We start from the raw sequence: 17,733 nt of genomic DNA, 5'->3' as shown, positions 1-17,733 counted from the left end.
AGGATCCAATGCCTCTTATAGCTATTGCCCCTGATGCTGATGGTAGGAGAGTTTTGAAATGCAGTACATGTGACAATTAGGGATTTACTTAGCATAATAATGCAGCTTATGGCAAAACCTGTAACTTGTACTCATTGCTGCAATTTACCATTACTTACCTAGGTGCCCTGGTGAGATATATCCAGAGCTAGTTACTTATTGACTGCTGTGGATGCCGTCTGCTCTGTTCCACTGAACATGCACAGAGGCTTGGTGCATCCAGTCCCAGTATTTAAATGGGAAAAACCATTGACTGCAGTCCTTTCAGCTTCTCTATCAGTTACAGGTGGCGCTAACAGAACAGGTATTGCAGTGATACAAGTACTGCCACGATACTTGTTAAATACTACTGGAGGGATTTTCACCATCAGTAAACCCTATAATGTATAGGGCCAAGCAAAAGAAAAGTCCTATCGCCAGGTGATTTTTGCTCTTTGATAAAGAGAGCACATAGGGTCTTGTTATGTGTGAAGTGCACTGACCAATCAGTGCTCTTGAGCAGCAGGAGAATTAGAGAATGCCAGAAAGTCAGGGGTACTGGCCATCGGAGATATGGCATACAAATACATGGAAGAAGGTAGACTAAAATGTATGTATGTGCCATTAAGAATTATTTTAATTTATATTACAAACTATGGCATAATAGGCAGGGTGAGCATTTGCCCCAGGGGTCAATGAACCCTAATATTCTGAGAGTTCAAAGTGGGGGTAAAGCACCCTCAGTATGATACACCACGGAGATTTAATCAGCACTCATTTATACATGCTGTAGAGAAAAGTCAAAGTAAAACAGAAAATGATCGATTGTAAATATACTTTTAAATCAAAACATCTTACCAGCCCTACCTTACAATGTATGCACTGTTATTTGATTGTCTAATAAATACCAGAACTTAAAGACTGCGGTTCTTGATAATGTAGTTTTCTGTAACTGAAGCACATAATTAAGTTAGAATTATTTATGTTTCCACCCAAAACAGCTGAATATCCTCCATAGAAGAAAATGTTCAAATGACACCTCTATTGTAAGAATAGAGTAAAAAAAACAAACAAACAAAAAAAAACAACCTAAAACTAAACTATAATAGTTTCATTCCTAATACATAGCACGATTCTATTTAGCAGACATCACTATTCTGTGTATAAACATATGTAAATTAAGCAAACTTCCTCAAGTACAGAGATAATTTCCATGGCTGTTACAATGTCAACTTCAGAGGATATTGAACAAGGGACGCTTTGTTTTTTGTTTTGCATTATATATTTATATATAGTTGTGTTCTGAAATCAGTATCAAGATAAAATATAAAGTTAACATCTCTGCAAAAGCTTTGAACAACGGTTAGTTCTCAGTAGTTGTATTTACAGAAGTGGTCTGTCACAAAAACGCTGAGTTATAGACCATGCTAAAAGCTTATTATTGATAACACACCTCTGTAAGATCAGGCAGCACAGCAACAACGTGACAAGGCATTACAGCCGACGGTAAAATGCTACATAGATAGCAGCTGTAGCTCCACAATGTATGGAAATGTATTCCAACAATTAATAAACTAAAATGTAGACTACTGTGTTAAATTGTAACTATGGAAAGCAAGTAACAGTATTCTCCTTTAAAAGTTTAATCCTCTCTAAAAAAACCAAAACTGAGATGTGTCTTTTATCATAAATAATTCCAGTTACCTGTAAGACAGAGGGTTTTTTTTCTTAGGGTTTTGATTCAAACGGCTAACAAGGATTTATAATTTACTGTGTGTTATGCAAGTACCACGGAAACCTAATACACATTACAGATGCAGTGAGCAGAAATTTCTTTGGAATGTTTATAAGATTAAACCATGTCCCCTCCCTCCTTCCTATGCCATTATGTACCACCAAGGAGCTTGTTGACTGATTGGCTCAGTCTAAAAGACCAGGTTACACTGTGCTCGGGACAACTAGAAATCAAATGTTTGCAGACGAGACTTATTTTTGCATTGTCAGTCATAAATGTACCTCACACAACAATTTTGCAAAAGAAACGCAGGACCTATAGGAGAACCTCCTGTAAAAATGGCTGTAGTTTCATGTTAAAGAGGTACATTTGCCGTTAAGAAAAAACAAATAGAAACATTTATCTGGGACTGCATTTTTAAACTTACCATAAAATGTTGATCACAGATCCCCTTTCACAATCAATACATTTGTTTGGGTGACAGTGGTTAGCATAGCTATCTCACAGACCAGAACCATATCTGTGAAATGTGTATGTTCTCCCCTTGTTTGGATGGAATTTCTCCACTTGCTCTGAATTCCTCCCACAGCCTAAGAACATACCGGTAGGCTTACACTCTGTAAAGTGCTGAATATGATGGCGTGATATGAGGTATTCTGCATTACAATTGTAAGATACACAAAATGTTTATAAAGATTTCCATGAATCTGCAATTGTTTTTCAGTCTGACCATACTCATTAAACGTTTGGCTTCAGTGCTTCAGTGTTGCCTGTGATATAGCCTTCACGTTTATGTTTGTGTATATGTATGGATCATGACCTGCAACTCACCTGTTTTCAAAAGAGATGAACCATGAATATGACTAGACCCCGTTTTCCAGGAATGGTAAAATACCAACCCTGTCACTTCTATAAACAGGATAACCGGCAGTTCTCATTTTCCACTTCAAATGAGAACGTCAATGGAATTAAAGAGAACCTCATACAAAAAGCAATTAGTGACATTAGAACCTTTGGGGTATACCTGAATCTTGTTATGGGAACATAGTAAAAAATTATCTTTGATTTTATTTTCTACTTTAGAAGATTAATACTCCCTCCAAATAAACGGGGCACTTTGCAATAACTTTTATTTGTTGTGACATAACGTTAGAAACTGGTAATTGCAACTATACATTTTTAGGCCAAGTATTATATATTTGAATTCATTTAAAAACGTACACATATATTTAACTAAATCAAGCTTTGCCTTTACTCTAACTCCTGCTTCCTTTTTATATACCACGCCAATAGTTCATATGAACATGACCAGTTTTAAATACAATGACTTCTATTTCTTTTAAAGGTTGAGCTCTTCTTGCAGAAGAAACTATAAATCTACTTTAATTGGCATTTAACACAATGGCTATATTCACTTTATATGTATATTCATGTATATCAGATCCAAAGTACAATAGCACTCAACCTATTTTGGCATGTTTCTCCATGTCTAATATATGATGACACACATGTCTCCCAATATGGGCAAAGGGGGAGATTTAAGTTGTGTTCTAAAATAGTAAATCAATTATCTGTCCTTTAGAAGTTAATAAATAAATAAATAAATATATATATATATATATATATATATATATATATATATATATATATATATATATATAGACACACACACACATATATATTATATTTTATATATAATTACATATATATTAATTGCTATTGAAGATGAGTATTTAAAATCCAAAAATTACTCTGGCTGAAAAACTTATATTTTTTACATTTAGAATTTTTATCTCTCCAAAATCATTTTCAATGGCTATATAAAAAAAAAAGGAAGAAATCTTCATGTATTTCTAACAAGGAACTTCCATTACTCAAATGTAATTTTCTTAAAAAAATATGTAATTACTATACTATAGAATTATAAAACCTAATTCCTTGATATATATCTGGTCTGTACCCTGCAGCCCAGATCACAAGATCATCTCTAGCCGGGAGGAATTTCCCCTCTGCCGCCATTTAATGATGGTTAACAAAAATCAATTTTCGATTCGGTGTTATTACATACAGCTGTTTTTGCTGGGGGCACCTTATGATTTTTTTCCCCCCGTATATGGCAGTGAAGCTTTAAAGGGGACATAGTTACCTCTACACCTATTGGGTCATTTTTCCTACTTGAGAATCTACCTACTCTCTCCATAAAGAAAAAAAAACGTCCTTGGCATCGGAGTGCAGATATTACTCGCTCCCATTTGCAGGGACGCACACACACGATTGTTGGCACTCTCCTTATGATTCCCATGAAAGACTCACTTTTCAAAAGACAATGACAGCTGCCCCACACTGCCAGTTACTGTATCATACACATGTCTTAAATTCTGTAATCAGCATCCAGCAGGTGCTGTATCGCATTCAGCACACCACAGCCACTCAATACAGACATCCCCAAACACACAGAGGCTGGTTTTGTCAAATGTTTTATTGAGTGTAGACATCTGGAGTACTGTAAAACATGCATTATCTGTAGATTCAAAAAAAGAACCTGCTACATTGTACTCGCTGTCAGATGTGTCAGGCTTGGCATACATGATGGAGATTAATGAAGTATCATGAGACTAGTGAGAGTCCTGAAAAGCATCTATGATTTCAAGTAGGATCTTAATCATTTGAAAAACACATTTACTCAACTTGTATTTTCACAGTGAGGTGACACATATAATTTCAAAACAAACCAAATTTATTTTCTTGCTGTTGGGGGGACGGACGAGGGGGGGGGGAAGGCAGGGAGAGGGTGTGAAACGATGGTTCCTGGTTTGGTACTTTAATAACAGAATATTCTGTCTAATAAAAAAAAAAAAATTTGACATTAAAAATTATTTCTTTTTTGGCTGTTGAGGTGTATTGAATTTAAAGAAGATAACGTCTCCGTCTTCTACAGTGTAATTCCTCCCTTGCTGTCTGTATTTTCCTGCCGCCTGCAACACAAGAAAAAGATACAAGGTATAATGAATATTTAGCGGACTTAGGACACCTCGTGCTGTGTACATACATCTGTCGGAATGGGAGAATCACCTCTCTGAACATGTCAGATAACATCTACGCTTCTTAATTGATTGCTGAGCCTACAAGTTTGCAGATACACACACATATGTAGAGGTAGCAAGTTTCAGAAGCTTATCATAAATGAAAATAAGACAAAGTTGCAATTGTGAGGGAACACTTTTTTCCTATACATGACAAAACTTCCTGTCTGTAAACCCCATGAAGGCTGCAATATAAAAGATAGGTGTTGGCACTCTAATGTGCCAATGATAGGTGCGTTGATCCCAATAACAAAATTATATAAAAAGAAGAGGCATACCAAAATTAATAAATGTCCAAACAGACAATGCTCAGCAGCTAAATCGTTTGGTAGCTGCAACAATTTCAGGCCTAACAGGGCCTTTTCCAACAGAACGTACATCAAATATGACTAAAACTGGTCAACATGTAGTTTAAATGTTGAGAAGACATTCGCAATTGGTGTCAGCCACCATGGCAATCACATACGTTCTTAGTCATACTTGTCAACTCTCCCGGAATGCCCAGGAGGCTCCCGAATTCCGGGTTGGTCTTCTGGGCTCCCAGAGGAGAGCAGGCAACTCTCCTGCATCCTACCTACTCCCTAGTGAAGTGGGCAGGATGGGAGCCTCAATGACATGTTTCGCTGTGAATCGCGTCATTTTTGGCCCCTGCATCAAAATATCACTTCCGTCGTGAGGGTGGGGCCAAAATTCCACAATTGGACGCATACCGCCCTCCCACCACACCTCTCTTCCGGGACCTCCCGGAGGTCAAAAATTCAAAGCTGGCAAGTATGTTTAATTGTTACACGTTAATCACCACACATTCCAGGGATCAATAGAATCAATGTTAAATGTAGAGATGTTCACTGACCCCCGTGTTTTGATTTTGGCAAAACCGCACTTGCGTGTTTTAGTTCCCTATTTTTTCTCTAAAATCCCTATTTTATTTTTGCTAAAATCACATAATTTGGCTTTTTTTTTTTTGTTCCTACATTATTATTAACCTCAATAACATTAATTTCCAGTCATTTCCAGACATTTTTTGTCAAGTAACACGAACACTGCTACCCCTCCTGTTTCTGTATGAGCAATGTCACTGGAGAATGGAGAGTGACAAGAACACTGCTACCCCTCCTGTTTCTGTATAAGCAATGGCACTGAGCAAAGGCACTGGAGAGTGACAAGAACACTGCTACCCCTCCTGTTTCTGTATAAGCAATGACACTGAGCAATGTCACTGGAGACTGGAGAGTGACAAGAACACTGCTTCTCCTGTTTCTGTGTGAGCAATGGCACTGGATCTCCTGGGGAGGGAGGTACTTATGGAATTCAAAATCTGCGAGATCCGACAACGCAACAATGATGTTTTGCCTCAATTCAGACCCAAGGACGCACAAAAGTACCGAGCCTACTCGGATCCCCTAAGTTCAGGAGGGTTCGGTTTTTAGAAAACTGAGCCCGAACATCTCTAGTTAAATGTCACAATGTACAACCTTAATATTAAGATTAAGAATATTATTCACAACACCATCACTTAAATAATGAAGCAATTCAATCAAGTACATTTACATACCTGTCATCCACACACAGATGTCTGATTATCTGACTGACTCAAATATTTTGTCGTATGTTTTAATTTAAAACATATTTACTGTAACTGGTCATTTATTACATTTTTACAAACCCAAAAGTGACTCCATTGCTCACCTTGGACTTTAGCCATTTCATTACAAGCATGCAGTCACATCAGGTTTACCAACACCAGCACAAAGCTGGATTATTATATTGATTGCAAGAGCCATATAGTCACATTTCTAGTGTTATACACCAGACCCCCCCCCCCCCCAAAAAAAATCTATATTTTTTAAAGCACAAAGAAACGGGAAACACCAGAGAACCAAATGATCCAAAGAAAAATGATTAAGAAGAAGCATTAACATCGCTTACAAAATACCCTCAACTACCTATTCATGTAAATAAATACTATTATTATATTATGTATATACATGTATTATAGTACATTATTGTATATGTAATATTATTATAATATGCCCTGGTTATATGGTCAAAATATTTGAGATTTAGGCAACTTATCTAAACAAGAGCCCTATTGCTGTATAGCGGTTTAAATGAAATATGTAATATTCAGCTCTGCCCAGTCCACCGGTTACCAGGTTTTACAATTTCTCATACAAAAACTGTAATACTCATTATTTCATTATTACTCCTTATTTATATAATGGCAATATATTACGCAGCGCTGTACAGAGACTGTTTACGCATATGAACCTATCACTAGCTGGCCACAACTGGTACTGTAGCGCACACATTTCCTGTATGTGTATCAGCTCATGCCAGTCTCCTCTTTGTCTACCTTGTTTGTACCATCTATGTTTATCTGTTGCAATTTTAAGTGAGTGTTTTCCTGCACTTTATATGTCCTTGTGCTGTGCAACTCACACTTCTTTTCTACCACACTTCTTGTTATTACCTTAACTTGTACTTGTATGCTGACTATCCGGTGCAGCGGAATTTCTGGCGCCTTACAGAACAACGATGATGATGTGTGTATATATATGTGATTTGGCAGTTAGTATATTAGGGTGTTGTAACATGCAATGCTAACTGAAAGCTTACAAGTGGAGTAAAATATTTAGTTATGATTGAGTAATGTTGGAAGTGTGAAGAGGCTTTAACAAAAAGTAGGTAGATTCCTGGTCTAATATGAATACAAACGGGATTCACAGAGATTATTTCTGAAGGTGGTTTATTTCCTAGCTTCAGAAATTCTGCATAGTGGACACTGCAGAAGTTGCGTATAAGTAGCTTTCTATACTAATATACATTAATACGACATTATAGTTGAGTGAAAATGACTTAAAGGTTTTACATAAACTGTAATGCATAGATACACACACACACACTATATAATATATATATATATATACACATATATATACATATACATACATATATATATACATATATATATATATATATATATATACATACACACACATATATATGCATAAATACATATACACACACATATACACACATACATTAGTGCCTAAAGAATTACGAGCCTGCAAAGCAATACAAGCTCTGTATGTACAGTGCCAATATACACTACTTTAAAAAGGTAAAAGCAATCTCGTAGATCATGAAATTTTCCTTTAACATCTAAAATTGGTAACAGGCTGTAATACTAGGTTCCCCTTCTCCTCTGAGTAACAATTATTCAGATATACTGAAAAAATAGTCCAATATTAATAGGAAACCCTCACTATCTTTACTAACATATATCAGATAGATCCGGATAATAACAAATACTGACATGCAAATCAAATTGTGTAAGTCTTATTTTTTTTTTCCTCTCCTTCTTTAGATGAGATTTGGTTTACAATTAATTAAACGTAATAGTGTTCCTTTAAATGCTCAGGAGACCATTTAATCCATTTAATAAAGCGAAACAACTGGTAGAAAAATCAATACCCATTTGTGAATCTTGAGTATGTATTAAACAAGACACGTCTAACCAGTTCATTTGCACTTGAAAGCCGCCATCTGTAGAAGCCAGCTTTGCCTAAGCAGATATGATTGCTAATAATGAAATATCCCTGTAGACTACAAAGCCCACACAGAGCTATTCAGTGTATAGTTCACAGCACTGCCATTAAATTAGTTATGCTGCGCTGGTGTTCCAGGCACAGAAGAATCAAACTTGAAGTGATCGACCTGATAGCACGGAGCAAACGCCCTCGCCGCAACGCTGAGACTACAGCCAATACAAAGCAATGCTATAAGATATATAAAAAACAAACAAGCAGGTTCTTTTTATCCCCGTGTCAAATGTATTTAAAAACACTTCAATTAATCTTGTTTTTTCCCCCAAGCGCTCTGTCATAGATAAGTGACAGTAATGTTTCTTTACATTAAGTGCCACCTACAACTAACAGTGTCACACTCTCCGTAACTAACAATAGTGGAACCAATCAAACTACTTACATGCCGCTGGATAAAAGCCCACGTTACTCACAGACTACTGGAGAAAGCACAGCTTCCTTCTCTCTGTGGATTTTGTATTTAGCAGCCTGTCGGAGGGCTTGTCCTAGGTAGTGGTAGATTTCTTAGTGAGATTTGTGTGCATTAATCTATTTCGTTGCTGAATGCAGTAATGTGGTATGAATTGGAATGTTTCAGCAACATTCTTTACAACAATTCTTCTGGTTTTGAAATCAATTGTTGTGTTGTTTCTCTTGAAATGATGTGAATAATTGAACCGTGCAATGCATTGTGTTATTCAGGTTCTTGTAACTGTAAAACTGGCGGACCATAGAATAAATTGTGTCCCAAAATATTATCCTTCCCCACACTTGGAGGTCGTCAAGCCTAGTGTGGTTCCCACTATCGACCTCCAAGGGTTCCATGGCAATCAGCCTGCGAGCATATAGTGATAAAATATAGGCATCCCTCATCATGTCAATACTGCATTTAATCATTTTGTGTAAGTGTGGAAGAATGAATTGCTTTCACATATTGGGAAACAAAGTTAATAATTTAACCATAGGGTTTGGGAACTTAACAAAATAAAAACAGTGGGCCAATTTCCACCAGCGAAACGTGTGGAATTTCCCAGCCAAATGCAGAATGACGACAATATTCCGCGGAAGAGTTCTGAAAATTTCGCTCCTCTATATTCAAAACCTTAAAGTAGATCCAATCAGCATCTGCCCTCTAGTGTCCAGAAAGAGGAAACCTCTACCAAATTCACAACATTTTACATTTTCATCTTTTGGGCAGGGGGGGAGGGGGCGATTTAATCGCAATAGCTTATAAACCTACAGTATACTTGTTATTAAACTTGAATACATAATAGGAAACACTCATTTGCTTAGGCAGACAAGCATGCACTGCACATTTAAGGCATAGATTACTTTTCCAGTGTCTAGAGTAGGATTTCCCTGTAACATTTCTAAATTAATATTCCTGGTAGATACTGTTAGAAAGGGAATACAGAAGATAAAGGGAAGAACGTGTTCACAAGGTTTAAGCAATCATAGCTGGTGACAAAATTCAACTGCCAAGTGTCTCAATGAGGCGATGGCCAATCAATTTAGCTTTCAAATTTAGTTTTAATCAAAGCTGCACTGAAGACCTACGGGATCAATATATAAAAGAAATGAATAGAAGTGTGACGGATAAAAGTCTTAAACCAGCGGCAGCAGTATCTGCCCCTCATGAAGTTGGAACATTTATGTAGTCCATAAAATCCTGTTTACAATGTCCTAAATTAAATACGAAGTTTGTATAGGAACAAAATACACATCTCACTCCATGGCCACTATCCAAGACTGCCATTAGTCCTGGTAGGTTAAGGTTTGCGGGGGAGAGAATTTAGATTGTTAGCTACACTGGGACCAGGACTGATGGGACGGTATAAATATTTGCCGTTAAGTGCTATGTAATAGGTTGACACTATATTAAGGTTAATATTAATCCTGCCAAGTGTTCACCGTCTGTGTAATCCATAACTGTGCAGCTTTCTGTGGTAGGTGTGTTTACCCATGTGTACATCAGCAGTATCTACCTCTCGGAATGTGTCACTCATTTGTAATATACTGTGATTGCTACTATACTAATGTATACTGTTACTCGTTACAATGTATCTATCACAACCACAGCGCCCATGGGTTCAATTACAACCAGGGCACCATGTGTGTGGAGTTTGTATTTTTTCTCTGTGATTACATCAGTTATATCCGGGTGCTCCAACATTCTAAAAACATACTGCTAGTTTAACTGGATACTAACATCATGGAACCTAGTGAGTGTGTGTGTGTGTGTGTATTAGGGCATTGTAAGCTTCAACGGGGGGAGGGGACTGAATTGAATGATTTAATATTCTCTGCAAAGCGCTCGCTGTGTAATATGGAAGCTCTATACATATAAATAATAACTACAGTCCAGACATATATGTTTCCTAACGTCACCATCAACTGTGAATTGCAGATCCCCTGCTGGGGTACGACGGTCTATACTTGTATCTGCATCCAGCACCTATATGAAGACACTACTCGACACCTACAGTTGTATCCGGCTTTGCCCCACAAATTAATTTAATATTATTCAGATTTCTCCTCTCTGATCTACTTACAATTGCTAATATACATTTATAATACAAAAGTTATATTAATATATGTATAAACTCCTGTTATCTGTATAATTAGTGAGTTCTGATATCGTCACTTCAGTGCTCATTAGGAATATGCATATTATAGGGAATACTGTAAAGTATTACAGATATTAGAAGTCACCTGAGATTTATGTCACTTAGTCTACAGACTCAGCCTTCTTACATGGGTGCAGAACTGCTTGGTGACTATTAATATCCATATACCTTACAGTAGTGAATGCATTATCCTATACATAATGACTCAGGACCGTAACGCTGAAGGGGGGGGGGGCACAGTTTATGAATATTTTAGGTTCACTTGGTTAAAACTGAAGGCTGAGGAGGAGGGGGGGCGACAATTTTGTTTCTCGCCCCAATCGCTGTAATGACTGAACAGAACAATGTGAGACTTATACAATGAAGTCTTTCTATTCAAAAGTTATACAAACCTCATCCATAACCCTCTTCCAAACTTGATCACAACTTCCCAATAACACCTTTTACTTAAGTAAAAATAACTTCTATGAAGAAGGCTGTACCTCAGCCATTAATACATTATCCTGGTGACTGAAGCCTCTAGCTGTAACTCTGCAGTAGGTGGAAATATAGGATAAATCTGGACAACCTCACTACAGCGGTCTTTTATGGTAGGCACACGCAGGCATTCTTCAAGCACCCGTGTTGTGTGAGCTGTATTCATAGCGTGGCGATTAAAGTAACCGTGAGCATGAGCCCTTATACATTACACCATGAAAATATTAAAACGTTGTGCATACATGAGCATGTTTACACATGTGTGAAGACTGATGTCATTTCTCAACCATGATTAATAGCAACTGGACACATGGAGGCCAGGATAGTGATATAGTATAATAAACACAAAATGTATAAGTGTAAAAAACACATCGCACACGCTATTATATACATATATAATATATATATATAATATATATATATATATATATATATATATATATATATATATATATATATATATATATATATATATATATGCAAAATGATCACTGAAAAGAAAGAAGTCCACTTGTCTTGACACACATACTAATTGTGTTTGTGTATATGTGTATATATATGTGTGTATATGTGTGTATATATATATATATATATATATATATATATATATATATATATATATATATATATATATTTACCAAGGGGGTAGTGTATGGCATTTCATTTGACATCAGCACACGACTAAGCAGAATTTGGAGTAAAGTGAAATTCTGCAGGTATTAAAGACAGCTACCACCTTGTCAACCTGTGTTAGGAATCTGTAAAAAGTCAATTTTACTACAGCTCCTGTGAGAGGACTGAAAGCAGAGATTTGAGGTGACAGCCTGGTTTCCTTGTCTCCAGAACAGGCCCCTCCGTGGGGAGGAGTTGTCCTCTAACATGAAGCACCGAGGACTCACCTTGACAGCTGTTTCCGAGCCTTCCTCTTTGAAATCCTCAAATTTCATTACCTCCGCCATAATGAAACCCTTCTCAAAATCCGTGTGAATCTTCCCTGCAGCTTGAGGAGCCTTTGTCCCTTTCTGTCAAAAGGAAGAGCAGAAAAAAAAGGAATTGTTCAGGAAGATGGATTGCAGAAGGGGCGGATGTGTCAGCTGATGTACATATGGACCTGGCTGGAACTATTGCACATCTATTTCAAATCTTCAGTTAAAGCCAATACTGGGCGCTGGTTGAGAAAATGGTCTTTATTCCAGGCAAATAAACTGCGATTTGTATTTCTGTATATAACAGCTTTCACATAATGTACTGATTTTACACAACGCAGACACATTTTGCGAGGATTTCCTCTTTGACCTCTAATTCATTACACATTAAAGCAAACATGACATTTTCTTTTTAAATATTCAATATCAATATATTTTTACTTCTTTAAAGCAATGACAAATGAACATATTGCTCACAGATTAAAAGAAAGTACATATGTTATCAGCTGCCTTTAATGGTCTCTGCTAATAATAAAGATTCAAGTTGGATTCGCAAGAAAAATTACAATACAAAGTTTGTGACACTTTAACAATATTTACATATAATGCAATTTTTATTCGTAGAACTGACTGTTTAATCGCTGTTCTTTAATCGCTGTTCTCCACTGCTTAACACTGTTACACAAATATTATATCTAGCTCAATATATATATATATATATATATATATATATATATCTCTATATCTCTATCTCTATATATATCTATATCTATATATATTTTTTTTAAATGAAACAGAGATGTACAAACACATTCAAAGTATGGTGACTTTGATACTATGATGTATGCTGAATAATTATAACCCAATTTAAATGTATAATAATTTATTATTTTTTTTTTATGTAGAACACAATGAATAGAAGAGATATCATTCCTATTTATACCAAAAGTGAATTTGGCGGTAACAGAGCTGTTTGGAAGGACATTCTAGAACACACAAGTTCCAGCATACCACCCACATCTGAGAAATCAGAGTGACCTGAGGCTGCTTAATAATGCGTGTGAAACTACTCAGGATCCTGACATGGTAAAGCACAGTTTTTACAATACAAGATGTATTGGAGTAATATGGATATTCACTGATGCTTACCTTACTAAATATCTCTGCACATTAGCGCCAGGCTAGCTGCAATCAGTCTTGTTCGGGGGGGGAAAAAACAGCCTTCATTTTTCCTAGCTAAGGCTTAGCTATAACCCCCAGTAAACCAGCGTGGACCCCCGACCTCCTATTCACAGCGCTAAACCTGCCCTTATATTAACTGTACACAATCAGAAAATATTACAAAAAGATTATATAATATACATACACACACACACAGTATAATCTGAATTCTCACATTTTAATATACGTCTAATTTTATTAAACATTATTGTGTGTGTGTATATAAAATCATTTTGGCGATTTAATGTTAGCTAAATAGTATTATACTATATTCAGACTTATGTTTACCCCAAGCCTATTAATATTTCTCTAACATAATACTTTACTTGTTATCTGCTGGAAGTACGTTTCAAGCATCCACTACTATTTTAGTAACACAATATTTCCTAATATAAGAACTGAAAGTGATTTAAACTTAGAAAACAACTGCTTGACTTGTGGACAGGGACCTAAATGTCTCAGTGGTCGTAAACATTGATCGCTTGTCAACATAAATTGACACAATTTCAGTACTCAATGTGATTAATTGTATATAATATATGCAGACAGATAAAGCAGTCAGTATAAAATATATATATATATATATATATATATATATATATATATATATATATATATATATATATATATATATATATATATATAACATTTTACCCAGTCACTGCTTAGACATGCCGTGTACATTTGGAAGGCACGAGTCCCTGTTGCAAGGGATTTAATTCTCTGTAGGTTCTCACTAGAAATTGTACTTCTTTGATCGAAATCAAAAGAATGCTGAAGTCTTTGTACGTTCTTGTAATAATTACATATTTTGTAATACATAATTTGCAGCTACGTACGCTTCAATGTATGTGGGAATAATAGGAGCCATCACACAGGGTATTTCCATTTAAAAGCAAAACTGTTTCACTCCTCATTGTCCTGTGGGAGCAAATTAGTCAGTCGCCATGGGCACAATCAGCGAATATCAATATTTTAAACCCATATCATCGCAGTTTTTATTAGTGTCAGGATGGAATGTATAGCATTACCAGAACAAAGTCTACCTCTTAAATTATAAACCACTTAAAGAGATGAATTATTACACACTGGCTTTACGTTTTGGGAGCCAGCTGTGTATCTGCAAGGAGTGTAATGATGTTATATTGCTTTCGCAGTTGAAAATGCAACCCAGGGAAGAAGGGGAAACCGGAGGAAGGGAACACCTACAAACCACAAATAAAGTTAGTGAATACAGAATGAAGAGCAGCATCAATTTAACTGGAGAAGAACCTCGGTCACACAGATTAACCAAGTACAATGCTGGGGTTTCTTATCTCAGCCCGCAGGAAGGAGGGGGGGGGGGTAGCCAGATCCTACAGGATGAAGAAATGCCGACTATGTAACAGGCAGAATCAATTGTTACCTGCCTCAATCAATGCCGCTCCACTTTCACCGTTCAGCAGCTCTCAAATAATTAAAGTTATCCTGGACACACAAAAAAAGGGCTCTTGTGTAATGACTAGCTAACCTCCGCCATGACAGACTACAAAGTGCCTGATATCAATCTGAATTCACTAGTGGGGAACTGGAGGGTGAAGGAAGCCTTACCTTGATGGTCCAGGCGCGCACTTCATCGGGGCCTGCGGTGAAGAAGTATTCCAGCTGGAGTGCTGCGTATCCAGTTTTAATAATCTTGGACAAAGCACTGAAACAAGAAAGCAAGTGATCGGTTATCAGCACGAGAGGGACGGGCTGCATCATCACTTCTCAATAACTGGATCTCACGCGCGCGCTCAAGAACAATCTGTTAAAAGTTTCCGCTGACAAAGTAGCTGATTAGAGTTCGTTTAACCCCGTACATGCCAAGGACAGATAAAGTAGCACAAAACACATCATAAACCCTCAACTGTATCGGTGTTATTTGCCCATTTCACTTATTTATTTATTTTCTTTTTACACATTAGTATAGAACCAGCTACTTTCAAAAAATTATTTATGGTAAAAGAAAAAAAACAAACATACAAAAAAACAAAAAACACAATGGCTTTTATTTTTGTGAACAAACTCCTTGCTCTACTAACACATGAGGAAAGAATTTCGGGTTGATTGTCGCCCTCTAAAAGCACCCCCACGTTTACCCCCCCCCCCCACCCCCCCATTCTATGCTATAATTAAAAACACTGCACTCCGATGACAGATGACAGTTAAAAACTTAATTTAAAATAAATCTTTTCAACTCTGTCTCATGATAAAGAAAGGAGAAGATTCCCTCTTTATAATGGTAATTACTCTGTCATTTATTATTCTATCAGTGCAAGCAATTAAATTACAGCAAGGAAATAGTTGATAATAAAGTGTAGGGAAAATGAATGCTAATTAACCTTTGTGTCACTTTCTCTTCCAGATACTTCTGCTTCTCCTCATCACTCATGTCTTGCAGACTCAGTTCCAAGGCCCCACTAAAAGGAATGACCAAGGCCCCGGGGTCATGCTTGTCCACCCACTCCTTAATTTTTATCAACCTGTAGACAAAGGAGGGCACAACATTATCTTGTAGAGCATGCATGACAGTGCCACATTCATTATTATCAAGTAGCGCATACATATTCATAAAAATCACACAGCTTCATGATGCCACCTTCTTGTGTATTGCTTTCCAAGGTCAAGGCACTAGCGGACTGTGATTGCTTCAGGTGTACTCCATTAATATTTCACTCTTATCTGCATTTACTTTGGACACTTTTTTTTTCTTTCATTTTTAAATTAAATCTCATCGTGAAGGAATATTAAAATGTGTAATATAGTTTTATAAACGAGAGAACAGTACAAAAATTGTGTTCAAGACACCTAAATATACCAATAAACTTATATAGGATACTCATCCTACAGAAATGACAAGTTGGCCTTCTTTTAAATGGTGAGGACCAAAAGAATTACTATGTTGTTTGGGCTGTCTGTTGAAGTGTACCTCTGCCCTACACACAGAGCAGGTAGCCATTTTTGTGCGCTGAACCAATATTGAAAATGGAGTTCATCCGTTCACTAGGAAGGTCGCATCATTACTAGAACCTGGGAAAGTGCAATCATGAGGTTACTTTCTGAAAAGTATTCTGGCTTCCAGAGGATGCCCACAAATGGCATGTCATTGGTTCCCAGTACTGCATTCTCATTACGATTGGTTCACTCCTCAAAATGGCTGCCTCCATTGAATAACAGCAAAGGGTTCGATTTAATACTGATAAACCCTTAATCCAAAACATCACCAAAGTAAAAGTTTTTATAAAGGATGCTTGAGGATATTGCTTTGTAGACAAATAAATGAATCGGATACTTCTAATAAAAAAGAAACACTTTGTATTAGAAACAGTTGCACATTCAACTGTAATGCCCATGTACTATCTGACTGCATAATATTATTCAGGCTTAGGCCATCCAATTGCTGCAGAGGAACTACCACTGTGCCCTTTAGAGGCACCAATCAGTGGCAGGATCGATAAAGGAACATTAATGCATCTTATTCCAGTCTCGCATAGCTATTTACGCCAGTTATGGGATAATACAGTAATGTATGGGGCCAACTTATTCATCAGCTACATATTTATAGAAAGGATTATTGAACAGGATTCTATGAACAATGCACATTATCCTGCAGATATTCTTTCTTTGTGTGTCATGTCAATATAAGCTTAATAAAATAAGACCATTGTACTGGCTGATTTTATAAATGAATTGTGTCAGAACTAAACAAACATGACGATTATGGTAGAATTAATAGTTTTCTTAGGTCACTGTTTCTGTGTTTAATGAAAGGACAATAAAAGGATCTTGTTTTATATAATGAAGTAATAAAGGTCGCCCCATACACGATACAACCACCGCCCCCTGGAGATATCAGTTTGCACTACCATTAAAAGGTACCGTAATAATAAAAAATCAACTAGATTTATTAAACCCCAATATATGTGTACAACTGTACAGAGAACTAGATGAAAAAACACAAATGTGTTTATAAAGGTATACATGTCCAGGTTTTTATATTACATGGCTATTTAATGCACACTAAATCACCACACTATT

The 17,733-nt window shown here is 36.5% G+C and overlaps 1 protein-coding gene across 3 annotated transcripts in view; it reads right to left on the bottom strand.

Annotated features, from left to right (window-relative positions):
• Nucleotides 1-4,217: 4,217 nt before the first annotated feature.
• OLA1 (Obg like ATPase 1) overlaps nt 4,218-17,733 on the bottom strand; it is a 144,037-nt gene continuing 130,521 nt past the window's right edge. For all 3 annotated transcript variants that reach the window (XM_075180612.1, XM_075180611.1, XM_075180610.1), the window contains 4 exons: nt 16,038-16,178; nt 15,265-15,361; nt 12,427-12,549; nt 4,218-4,728 (listed from right to left, as the gene is read on the bottom strand). In XM_075180612.1, the coding sequence (XP_075036713.1) occupies nt 4,627-4,728; nt 12,427-12,549; nt 15,265-15,361; nt 16,038-16,178 (463 nt within the window). In that variant the 3' untranslated portion in view covers nt 4,218-4,626. The remainder of the gene's footprint in view (nt 4,729-12,426; nt 12,550-15,264; nt 15,362-16,037; nt 16,179-17,733) is intronic.

Source organism: Mixophyes fleayi, chromosome 7 (assembly GCF_038048845.1).
Source record: "Mixophyes fleayi isolate aMixFle1 chromosome 7, aMixFle1.hap1, whole genome shotgun sequence".
NCBI classification, from domain to species: Eukaryota; Metazoa; Chordata; class Amphibia; order Anura; family Limnodynastidae; genus Mixophyes; species Mixophyes fleayi.
The sequence above is the reverse complement of the archived record's forward strand: the minus strand, read 5'-3'. Positions and strand labels throughout refer to the sequence as shown.